The sequence below is a fragment of the Gastrolobium bilobum genome, unplaced genomic scaffold, assembly GCF_033153095.1.
Source record: "Gastrolobium bilobum isolate Gb01-03AN ecotype WA unplaced genomic scaffold, APGP_CSIRO_Gbil_v1 utg36781, whole genome shotgun sequence".
NCBI classification, from domain to species: domain Eukaryota; kingdom Viridiplantae; phylum Streptophyta; class Magnoliopsida; order Fabales; family Fabaceae; genus Gastrolobium; species Gastrolobium bilobum.
This window is the reverse complement of record NW_026899278.1, coordinates 43,152-56,343: the sequence shown is the minus strand read 5'-3', so window position 1 is coordinate 56,343 and position 13,192 is coordinate 43,152. Positions and strand designations below refer to the sequence as shown.

The 13,192-nt window shown below is 35.3% G+C and overlaps 1 protein-coding gene across 1 annotated transcript; it reads right to left on the bottom strand.

Moving 5' to 3' along the window:
- Window positions 1–243: 243 nt before the first annotated feature.
- Window positions 244–12,923, bottom strand: LOC133289139 (E3 ubiquitin-protein ligase makorin-like). Its single transcript, XM_061487008.1, has 5 exons — window positions 12,803–12,923; window positions 12,045–12,129; window positions 11,187–11,953; window positions 9,106–9,175; window positions 244–882 (listed from the first exon to the last, which is right to left on the bottom strand). The coding sequence occupies exons 1-5, from the start codon at window positions 12,811–12,813 to the stop codon at window positions 472–474; spliced, it is 1,344 nt and encodes a 447-aa protein (XP_061342992.1). The 5' UTR covers window positions 12,814–12,923; the 3' UTR covers window positions 244–471.
- Between the last annotated feature and the right edge of the window lie 269 nt (window positions 12,924–13,192).

The following is a 13,192-nucleotide window of genomic DNA, read 5'->3' as shown; positions in this document are numbered from 1 at the left end:
TTTCTTTCTCGTTGTCCTAATTCTCTATTTTTCCTTTTATGTTCTTGTTACCCTTTATTTTACAATAGCTTTCTTATTTTTGTCAAATTATTACAATACCATAAGAGGATGCAAATTATTCTTTTAATAGGGCAAGGGATTCTCGTGTGCATACAATTCCTTCAAGCCCAACAATAACAAGCCATCCGTTGTGCAATCACAACTCAACGAGCATTAAGAGCCAAGAGCAAACAAAACCCTCAAGCCAAATCTCTTTCAATAGCATCCTTTTAGTAAAAGTATACAAAATGGCATACGATCGCCAATACCAGCTATAGAGACGGGCATCAACATTTCACAAACTAGAATAAGAATCTAGAAGTTCCTCGCCAATATTCTTTAAAACAAAACATAGGTGCCATAACTCCAAAGGAAACTATTTCAAATATTATTAAAGATGGTTTTAATATGAAAATAAGTAAATCTAGTCTTTCATGAGTCTTCTTCTTCCACATCAGAATGCATCATCATTGAAAACAAAGCTGCCTCCATAGGATTCAATTCTTCATTTTCAAAATCTTCAGGGCCAAAATCATCCACACCAGAATCCAGTGCCTCGGACAAAGCAGCTATCTGAAAAATATCCAAGTCCTCATCATCAGAATCAAAAGGACCAAAACAAGGACCTGATCCACTAGCCAGCGTATCTGATATAGTCATAATCTCCAATGGATCCATATCATCAAAAAACTCTGAGTCCCGCATAATGGAATAAAATTCTCCAGTCGATAAATCAAAATCACTGAGCATATCCAACATGTCATACATATCAAAATTGTTTGGCCTACGTTGTGGAGGTGGCCTGTCATGTATCCACATGTATGAGCCAGGCTTCACTGTATGCTGAAAGTAACAGATATCAAAGTCATTAAAGGAGTAACAAACCTAAACCATCCAAAATTAAATAAAAAAATGGTCAAGGACCAAAATACAAATTGACATGTATCCGAAATGTGAGTAGTCTCTTCTACTAATTTTAGATATTTTATAGCTTTAGTTCAAACTTATGGACATAGACACTGATGCTTAATTTATTTTCTATTTTTAATTTCATGTTTTGAAAAAATTACCCACTCTGGCTGATTGACCATTTTGCCCTCCTTTTAATTTTTTATCACTTTATCCCCTTTCCCAAACTATATACCAATATGCTTCTCTTTTCACAACTCTCTTGCATTTTATCATTTATTACACGTTTCCCTTCAAGTTCCAAATAATGGTGCTGATTATGTGATTTGACCTCCACCAAACCTTAAAATTCTAAAATCATGGGAACGAATGGAATCAAACAAAACAAACCATCATCCTGATCTGGTTCGGCTCCAAATCATATTCATTACTTCTACAATTCCTACCAATACTCTATTAATTATAATACAAAGAACAACAATACATGACAAAAAATGTAGCATAAAGTGTTGAAATTTCAGAGTAGGGTACAGAGGAAGGAAAACGAATAAAACTATATTGGTTTTGTTATGAAGGAAGCGATGTGATATGATATGCTCGGGCGATGTTGTACAAAGTAGTAATCCCTATTTATACTAAATACTAATATTAGAGTCTAAATCCTAATTAAATAAGGAAACAAATTATGAAATATAAAGAAATAAAAAAACTACTCTTAAGAGATCAATCATGATAATCTAAATTATTCTAATATACAATCAAGATATTTTGAGATATTTTTCATATATTCTAACACAAAATGTATTATGTAGTTCATAAGGGGTAGTACCTAATAGTCTAATACATAATTACAAACGGTTATGCATGTTAGAAACAATATGATAGGGATTAAACTAATGGTCTAGGGAAGGAGATTTTATTGATAAAAATTAATTACAGAATTAGAATAAGAAAAACGATAAGAGTAACATGCTTCCTTGCTTTGGAGACCCCTTCTCCAAGCCCCAGCCTTAGGCCGAGGACAGACCCCCTTAACAAGGTTCATCCTACTTAAATACTAGATGCAAGGACAAATTCAAAAATAAGATATCTTACAATAACTAATTTTCTAAGATAACAACCTAATCCATACTCAAAAACAAGATATCCTACGATAACTAACTTCCTAAGATAACAACCTAATCCCTACTATCTCTCTCCCCCAATTGCAAACTGGATAACTGCTGCAATTGTTTTAGATCCATCACAATAACACTAGCATTGCCGTGGAAACACAAATCACTTGGTTTGCTCAAAGGCAAAAGATTTTAATATTATACCATTAACCAAACCAACCTTCTCAAAACCTCAAATTTTAAAAACCAAATTTAACCATCTGAACTTCTGGAACTGAGCCAACCAAACCACTAATCGTGATCCACTTTGGTTTGGTTTCAAAACCATTGGTACATTGCTTTTTCAATTTCTACCAATGCTTTACTAATTAAAGTAACACAATACACATTACATGAAATATAGTAATTAGAAATAACAAAGTTCATATCATAGTACCTAATATATAGTTACAAGTGCTCAAGCAAGTTAATGAAAATAACAGTAGCACTACAGCAACACAAAAATACCACTTGTATTGCTGCACGCTAAAAGATTTTAATTTTTTTATTTATAATAACAAATATTTTCATGGTTTGGTTCAGAAACTTGTTCGCACAATTTTTTATTTTGTATAATTTGATTTGGTTTCATCAGTTTGGTTTAGTTCTTCAAGCACTTGTAGGTAGAAATTTACAAAACCTACACAAACCTCACTTAGAACCCTACCCCATTATCCCATGACATTATATATAATTTTTCACATAAAGGGATGTTTATCACAAGTTTTTCAAAATCAAGATCCTGCCTAGGATTGGAAAAAACTATGGGGTTAAATTGAAAATGCATAAAAAGGTCACATTGAAAACGTAACAACATAATCTAAAGTTGCAAGTTAACAACTCCAAATATAAAAGACACAACATTTTGAGAGATTGACAGATAAAGAAGAACAGCAAAACAGCAAGTGAGAGGTTGACTACAAACTTGAATTTTAGAACAGAGAATGAGAGGACCACTCACCCTGCAACAGAGAACAACAAAAAGTAGAGGCTTGGGTCTCGGATGTGAGATACAAGGAAGAACAGGGAGGGATTGATGGCCTGAGATAGGACATTTTGAGATTGTGAGAGTTCAGTCAAGTGAGAGAGGACGAATGCAAGCCCCCAAAAGGGGCAAAAGAAACAAATTTCCTAGACTAATAACAAAAGAAAAGTTGTGATAGTAGAAATAATAGAAGAGACATACACATTTAATAAATATTCAACAAGTGAAATGTGAAGGAAGGGGAGAGCAATTTATTGCTAAAAGAATTCATCATCAACACCACCTTTATCTCAAACTAGTTAGAATCAGTGGCAGATGAATCCAAATTAAAAAGTACAAAAAGATTGAGGAAAAAAAAAGAGGATAAAAAAATGAAAAAAAAAAAATATATATATATATATATATATATATATATATATATATATATATGGGGAGGGTTCTTTTGACTCCAGAGTAAGATTCAAAAGACTTACTCCCCATCTCAGCGGTTGATGACGGCAATCAACGGTTGTCATTTATAGAGTAATTAATAATTAATTAATTAGTATAACTTCTTAAACTATAACCATTAGATGAGCGGAAATCAACGGTTAAGATGGAGAGTAAGACTTGTAATTCTTACTCTGGAGTCAAAATATCTCTCTCCTATATATATATATATATATATGGGAAAAACATTTCTCCGGCAACTTGAGATAAATATCTCTGACCACTCCAAAACTATGTCGTTTTGTTTATTTATTTTCTTATATTAATTGATTCACCTTTGAATGGTTATGATTCTCTTTTTCTCTCTCTTACTTTATTATCATTGATCCATCTTTGTACGGTTATGATTTAGTTGCCGGAAATAAAATTATCTCAAGCAGCTTGAGAAACGATAAGCCCTATATATATAAATATATATATATATATCATAGTAGTTAATTGTGCCGCAATAGTGTCGCGAGCCGCGCCGTACCGGCGTTGCGGTGCCTCACCGCAAGAAACCGCACCGCGCTGCACCGAAACGCAATAGCGGCCATTGCGATCGCCTTCCGCAAATCACCATCTTTAAAAAACCAACCCTATTTGCCTCTCGCCGCCACAAAGCCGCCGCCGGAAAAAAAAAAATTCTGAGACCTTTTGGACCGTGAGGACCCCTGCTTCACTCCGTTTTCTTAGATCTATCATTCTACGGAGGTTTCTTTTTCATCAGACGACCAGAACAGCTCAAAAAAAAAATAAAAAAATACGCGGTACTGTTCATCGAGCACTGTTCACGCGATACTGTTCATCGCGCACTGTTCACGTGGTACTGTTCATCGGGTACTGTTCACAAAAAAAAAAATTCCTGCTTGTTTTTTGTCTCCTCTCCATGGATCAGCTTAAACCCGATATTGATAATATGTGTAAGCCATATGACCGTTCTTTGATCTTATCTTGTAAGAACACACGTTCTACATCTCTTCTTGCTTCTTGCACTGATTTTAAAACCTCATGGATTTTGGATTCTGGTGCAATTGATCATATGGCTTGTCGTACTGAGTTGTTTTGTTCTTATCATCCTACTGTTGGTAGTCATACTATATCCGTAGCTGATGGATCCCATAAATCAGTTATTGGTTCTGGTAACATTCAAATTCAACCTTCCTTGTTTCTTAAGAATGTTCTTTATGTTCCTCAGCTTTCTACTAATCTTATCTCCACTCAAAAACTTACAACTGATTTGAATTGTTCTATCACATTTTTTCCTTCTCATTGTGTTATTCAGGATCTTACCACGAAGAAGACAATTGGAGTTGCTAATGAACAGAATGAGTTGTATCATCTCCTTCCAAAACATGCTATAAATGATAGCAAAAATCAGTTATTAATGACACGTCATCCTTCTACTGCAGAGTCTATGATTTGGCTCCATCACAAGCGTCTGGGACATCCACCATTTAGTCTATTGAAGTCTATGTTCCCTTCTCTGTTTCTCAATCAGTCGGTTGAGACCTTTCATTGTGATGTTTGTGAATTTGCAAAACACCATAGAGTGTCATTTCCTTCTAGCACTATTAAAAGCAGCCAACCTTTTTCTCTTATCCATTCTGATGTTTGGGGCCCTTCTAAAGTGCATAGTGTTTCAGGTGCAAGGTGGTTTGTTTCTTTTATTGACGATTGTACTCGAGTAACATGGATATACTTGATGAAAGACAAGTTTGAAGTACCAGAGATATTTATTCGGTTTCATCACATGGTTGAGACTCAGTTTGGTAAGTGTATTAAGAGACTAAGATCTGATAATGGTACTGAGTACGTCAACCAACGCCTGTCACAATTCATTTCAGACAGAGGTATGATTCATGAGCTCACATGTGTTGATACCCCTCAACAAAACGGGGTTGCTGAAAGGAAAAATCGTCACCTCCTTGAAGTTGCTAGAGCACTACTTTTCCAGACATCTGTTCCTAGTTCTTATTGGGGAGAAGCCGTGTTAGCTGCAACCTTTTTGATCAACCGTTTACCTTCACGGGTCCTTAACAATATCAGTCCTATTCATTCCATGACTTCCTTCTTTCCTTCTGTTCCCATATTGCAGAGCCTTCCACCAAGAGTGTGTGGATGTGTTGCCTTTGTTTATGTTCATAAACAACATCGGAGTAAGTTGGATATTAGGGCTCTTAAGTGTGTCTTCCTTGGTTATACCCCTTATAAAAAAGGGTACAAGTGTTATCATCCACCAAGTCGAAATTTTTTTGTTTCTATGGATGTCACCTTTCAAGTATCTGAATCTTATTTCCTGGGTCTTCATCTTCAAGGGGAGAGAAGTTCTTCAGAAGACTCATCCCCTTCCTTCTTCGAGTCTGGATCGTCCTTGTCTACTCCTACACCTTTTCCTAGTGTGTCTGCTCCTGGTGTGTCAGGACCTTCAAATACACCTGAGATACGAAAGATTTTGACACCTGAATTGGTATATCAGAGGAGGAAACAACTCATACTGTCTCACCAGCAACCTCAATCGTCTGAACCACTGGTAAGTCCTGAATTTCCTGTTTCTGATTCTAATATTATTGCCTCTCATGATTTGCCTATTTCTTCTGATACCTCTGATGACTTACCCATTGCTTCTGCTTCTGATAACTTACCTATTGCCCTAAGAAAAGGGAAAAGATCTTGTACTCAATATCCTATCTCCCATTTTGTTTCTTCTACTAATCTTTCTGTGCAGCACAAAAGCTTTGTTTCAGCACTAGATTCTGTTTCAATCCCAAAATCAGTACATGAAGCATTGAAAGATGAGAATTGGGCTCAAGCCATGCAAGCGGAAATGAATGCATTGGAGAAAAATAAAACATGGAAGGTTATTGATAGACCCAATGGAAAGAAAGCAGTAGGGTGCAGATGGGTTTATGCCCTAAAGTATAATTCTGATAGCACTCTTGAGAGATATAAGGCTCGATTAGTCGCCAAGGATTACACTCAGACCTATGGCATTGATTATGAAGAAACCTTTGCTCCAGTTGCAAAGATGAATACGGTGAGAGTCTTGTTATCCCTTGTTGTTCATTACAATTGGGATATAAATCAATTTGATGTGAAGAATGCTTTCCTTAATGGTGAGTTAGAAGAAGTCTACATGGAAATCCCTCCTGGTTTTGATTCTGTGAATGGAGAAAATAAAGTTTGTAGATTAAAAAAGGCCTTGTATGGATTGAAGCAGTCACCTCGTGCCTGGTTTGGAAGATTTACTAAGGTTATGATGACTTTAGGATACAAAGTCAAGGAGATCACACTCTTTTCTTTAAGCACTCCCAAGATGGGAAGCTCACTGTGCTCCTTGTATATGTTGATGATATTATTATCACAGGTGATGATTTTGTGAAGAGACATATTCTGCAAACAAGACTAGCATCTGAGTTTGAAATTAAAGACCTTGGGAAACTGAGATATTTCCTAGGAATAGAAGTAGCTCATTCAAAAAAAGAAATTTTTATCAGCCAGAGGAAATATGTTCTTGATCTTCTCAAAGAAGCAGGAAAGCTTGGGTATAAACCCTCTAATACTCCTATTGAGCAGAATCACAAGATAGGCTATGAAGAGGAGAGTCCTCCAGTTGATAAAGGACAATATCAACAGCTAGTTGGGAAAGTGATATATGGCTCATACTAGACCAGACTTAACTTATGTTGTTAGTGTTGGCAGTCAATTTATGCACAATCCAAAGGAGAAACACATGCAGACAGTGGAGAGAATTCTTCAGTATCTTAAAGCTACTCCTGGTAAAGGATTATTATTCCGGCGTGATGGCCATCTCTCTTTAGAAGTCTACACTGATGCTGATTATGCTGGATCTGTGACTGACCGTCGTTCTACCACTGGTTATTGTATGTTTCTTTGTGGTAACTTGGTGACATGGAGAAGTAAGAAACAAGATATGGTTCCCAGATCAAGTGCAAAAGCTGAATTTCGAGCTATGGCTCAAGGCATTTGTGAGTTACTGTGGCTAAAAATTGTACTTGATGACCTCAAAATAAAATGTGAGGGACCTATGAAGCTGCTATGTGATAATAAGTCCGCTATTTGTATAGCTCATAATCCAGTTCAACATGATCGGACTAAACATATTGAGGTCGACCGCCATTTCATCAAAGAGAAACTTGATAGCGGGTTGATTACCACTCCATACATTCCCACTGGGCGTCAATTAGCTGATGTATTGACAAAGGGACTTTCTTCAGACAGATTTCAAGAGCTTACTAGCAAGCTGGGAATGATAAATATCTATTCCTCAGCTTGAGGGGGAGTGTTGTAAATAATAATTATTTAGTTATTATTTAGTCATTTATTTGTTGTATTGGGCCAAGCCCATTAAGTCAAAATTAGGTCAAGTATTCTCTATAAATAGAGAACCCTTTGTACAGATTATTTACAATTCTATAATATATCAAAATACCTTTTTCAAGTGCTTTATAGCGTTTTTCGGGGTTGGCTGCAACATGCCGCAATCCGCATTTAATAACTTTGATATATATATATATTTATATGGGAAAAACTACTCTCATGTTATTGGAGAGTAGTTCTCTTTCCTACAGACCCATTGATTTCTGTGTTGCTCTCTTTTTTTTATAAGTGAGTGGGCCCCACCACATGGTTGTGTCTATGGTAGGAGAGAAGACGTCTCATGTAACATGAGATTATTAAAGCCTATATATATAGGGATAAATATTTCTGCAGCCACTTTAGATAAGCTTATCTACAGCTACCATTTATAACTATGTTCTCCCGGGAGAACATAGTTATAACGCAAAAGTTGCTTTTTTCTCTCTCTCCACGTTAACAGACAGGTTCTGAAAAGTAAATGAGGAGAGAGAAAAAAAGCAACTTTTAATATTATAACTATGTTCTCCCGGGAGAACATAGTTATAAACGGTAGCTGTAGATAAGCTTATCTAAAGTGGCTGTAGAAATACTTTTGTCATATATATATATATATATATATATATATATATATATATATATATATATATTATATATGAAATTAGAAATTAAAAAAGCAATAAAAAATGAAAAAAAAAAATCAACATCATCGTCAACAGCCCTATTTCTTTCTTTACCTCTCATTTTTTTCTTCACTTCTTTTCTTTCTTTTCTATTTTTTCCTCTTTATTTCTTGTTTTCTTGTTTATCTTTATTTTCACTTTATTTTATTGTATTTTTCTTTTTAATTTTTAAACAATTAAAAAATAATAATAACAAAGTGAAAATAAAGATAAACAAGAAAACAAAAAATAGAAAAGAAGTGAAGAAAGAAATAGAGGGAGATATAGGGGAAAAAACTAAAAAGGGGGCCATATAGAAAATAGGAAGAAAAACGGGTCTAACCCTCCATAATGTTAAATTGCTAATTGTTTTCCTCTAATCCGTCTCGAGACACATTGTTAGCCAATCAAAAAATTATGTTACTAAAATTTGTCAACAACCATGATAATCAACCTTGCCCAAACAAAATATAAAACAAAGCAACAAACACAAAAGAGATAACTTGAGTACCTTGTAGAAACAAGTAGTCCCAAATGGACAGTTCCCATTTCCAAAGTTAAAATGCTTGCAATCAATCAACCTGAAAAAAAAAAAAGACAATAGGAAAGTTCAAAATTAAAATATCAAAACTTTTAAGCTCTTACTAATACAAATTGAGTCAGCTCTCTTTAATAAACAGATTATCTCCTATTTAACTGAAATCAGCATAAAGTGCCCTCCTCAACAGGAACGTGTGAAGAGCGAACACATCTACACATCCAATAAATATATATTGGGCTACAGTGTGTGCATGCATTTGATATTTAAAAACATATTGGAGGTCAAAAGCCTTTCAAAGTGTATACTCAAAGGCCGACTGAGATGGCGGGTGGATAATATATTAGATACGCAGTTATGATTAGGATATTGTGTAGATAAATAACCACAAGGGCGGTTATACAATAATAATGATTAGGATATTATGTAAATAAATAACCACAAGGGTTGTTATGGTATGGTGTAAGGTGGTTACTATGTCATGCAGACATTTTATTACAAAATCAAAGTTATGGGAAATTATTGATTGCAATAAGGAGACAAGTCTTACATGGGGAAGAGTTAGTTATGAAGAGTTAGTCACTCCTTGAAGAGGAAAGCTTCTTGTACTCTTGTAATCCAATAATATTTTATGCTTAATACTAAACAAATTTACCTACGTAAATTACTTTTTCTGTAATTAATTCTATGAGGAATCCAAGGTTGTAACAATTTCGCTCCGACCTGCTGGATCCAAAAGAATGGATTCTTTGGAAGGGAGAGTTGAAGCACCAAAAAAAGCAATTGATTCTTTGAGGGAAACCAGCGAAGATAGTAGAAGATTAGGGTTGTATGGGAGACAATTGGAGGGAATTGAGGAGATACATATTGTGTTGAAGGGAAGGGATGTCCAAAAAGGCTGAGGAGGAATCTTCTCAAGGTAAACCAAATGAAAATGCAAATGTGGTGTTGTCTTCCCATGATAGCAAATCAAAATGAGGGTGATGGTTCTACTACAGAAGTGATCGAAGGATGTTCTTGGACCAAGAAGGTGGAGATGCCAATTTTTTATGGAGAAGACCCATAAAGATGGATCTCTCAAGCAATTTTTTTTTGAAATACAGGAGATTCCCACCTCCAGGAGAGTGAAACTCAAATTTGTGAGTATGGAGGGGAACTCACCACATTGGTTCTGTTTTCTATTTAAACAGAAACACCAATTACAATGGGATGATCTCACAAAGTAAATGGTGCAAAAGGTTTGGGGATCGATCTCAAGGTAGTAACAAGCTTGGCATATATGCTTTATATGCTCCAACTTGAAGAGGAGTGCTAAGATTGTTGTAAATAGAATAGTTTAGTGTAAGGGACAAAGTACCCCATCATGCATTATTCCTGTGTAACTCCTCTTATTCATTAATATATTAGTGCATCCATTGTGTATCTTTATCACAATGATTACATCATATGTTTCTAGTTTCATTCCCGTTCAAAATTAATATACTAGATAGGAGGATATGATTAGGATATTATGTAAATAGATAACCACAAGGTGTAGTTATTGTATGGTGTAGGGTGGTTATTGTGTCATGTAAGCAATTTATTACAAAATCAGTTCTGCCTCAGCAGTTATGGGCAGTTACTGAATGCAATAAGGAGACAAGTTTTCCATAAGAGCTAGTCAGTAAGTTATGAAGAAACAAGGTTGAGAATAGATTCTCGAAGAAGTGTTACTCCTTGAAGAGGAAAGCCTCGTGTACTCTTGTCATCCATAAAATTGCCTGCTTAATAATACTAAACAGATTTCCTTATGTGCATTTTACTTTTTTGTGTGATAATTCTGTGAGGAATCCAAGGCTGTAATTGTTTGTGTGTGAATATTGTGTGAGACAGCAAGGGGGAGTGGGGTTATAGGATGCAGGAATGGAGGAAGGAGAGAATATTTTTCCAACCAGTCACCTCTAAAACACCTATTATCAATCAATCATAACTGAACAAAAACCCAAAATTACTAGTCACCATGTAACAAATCAATTTCAGTCAAGTTAGAAGAAGGTAAGTAGATAAAAAATTACTTGCAATTTGCCTTGTAGTTGTCAGTAATTTCCTGTTTTTCTTCCTTTGTAGAATACCAAATACCACTTGGAATCACAAAATACGATAGTTTGCGGCAAACAGGGCAGGTTCTCACTGTACTAGCATTATTATTGACGTCCATTCCAGCGGTTGGGGCACTATTACGCCAATTGCGGATGCAGGATAAACAGAAGGCATGATCGCATTCCGGAAGCAGCCCAAACTTACATTCAGATGGTTTAGGTTTGGAAAGAACACGCTCCAGACAAACATTGCATTCTATTTCTTGACTATCTTTCAAAGCCTGAAGGTATTTTTCCTTTTTCTCACAAGTCCTCAAATGATTTTCTTTTTCCTTTCGATCAGTAGGATGCAAGCAGTATTTTCTACAGTATAAACATTGATTTCCATGAACACGAGAACATTTATCTCCTAAGGGACACTTAGCAGCAGCAAAAGCGCAAAATAAATGTTTAGATGGTATATTGCTACTAGTACTGGATTCACCAACACCACCATTCCCCGAAGAGTCCTGATGCTTATTTTGTAAACTCCTTGCACGCTTGTCAGATGAAGACAACTTTGTAGCCTTTGGAACCCAACTAGATGTTCCTTTAATAATAGGAGCCACAACAGAATCTGAAACCAGAGATTGGCGTCCATTTGATGAAGATGATGCCAAAGATGAATCTTGAGAAGCTTTGATATGCTTATATCTGCATCGACTACCATAAGCACATAATCCTTTTTTATAATACGTGCAAATCTGTTTTCCCGATAAGAAACAAAAGTAAAAAATAAAAATAAATAGATTCATTGCTCATTAAATAATGTATGAAAATCAGAATTAGAGTTACATCAACTGGAGTATCCTTTCTCTCATGAGAAAAATCACATTGGTCCCCTTTCAGACATGCTCCACGGGCATAGAACTTGCAAACCCTAAGAGAATTCATAGATTTAAAGTAAATAAATAAATTCCAAAAGCAAGAAATCAGAGAGTCTGAAAAAAAAAATTCAATGGAAGAACAACAAAAATTGAGACTACGTCGTACACATCAAAACCCTCATGTTTACAAGCATTTAAGCTTTCTCACACATACAAAATTTCTGAGTCACTTCAAACGAATCATTAGCATTAACAAAATAATCTGAACCTAAGTTCAAAATTCAAATTTTATATATTAATTAGACACCAACAATCCCGCTTCCACTCCCACCATAACAGAAAAAGGAATTGATAACATTAAGTTTTGAATCAATTTATAATTAGTACCATGTTCAATCTGAACCTAAGAAGAGGCCTAAGAACATGACTGCTAAGAGTCCTCGTATGGGTTATTGAACACCAAGAGTAGCAAATATTATATATGCCCAAGCAAATCCATGTCACAATCATCACCAATTTACAATTTTCTCACTGTACCAAAAACAATGGCTCACAACAAAAACATTCTCGTTATTTTTTCCTTTTCTTCGCGAAGTCTATGCGAATCAAAAACAAAAAAGGAAAAAGGAAAAAACGAAATAGCCATATAGAAACGAAGAACTAGGAGATGAGATCGATCAAAAGCGAAAATTAATGGAACGGAAAAGATAATGGTTTGAGAATTACCTGTTGGACATGGCTGACAGTGAAAGATCTCAGGAAGACAGTATGGAAAAGGAATGAATGAAGGGACAAGGGCACAAGGCTGAAGGTCTAATCCTAAGCGCGACCCATTTGAAACCGGGTAGGATGGTTTTTTTTGGCGGTCTGGGTCCATTACATTATAAATACGAATACCAGCCAGTCTCTCGTTTCTGAAGTTTGTAAACAATGGGCTATGTTAGATTAAGCATTTTTTTTTTTAATGCTAGATTAAGCATTTTTTTTTAATGCTAGATTAAGCATTTTTTTTAATGCTAGATTAAGCTTTGATGTAAATTGGGTTATATATAAAAATAAGGGATAGGTTATTATACCTACTCCCATTTGGCCTACCTTTGCCTACCATTTTATTAT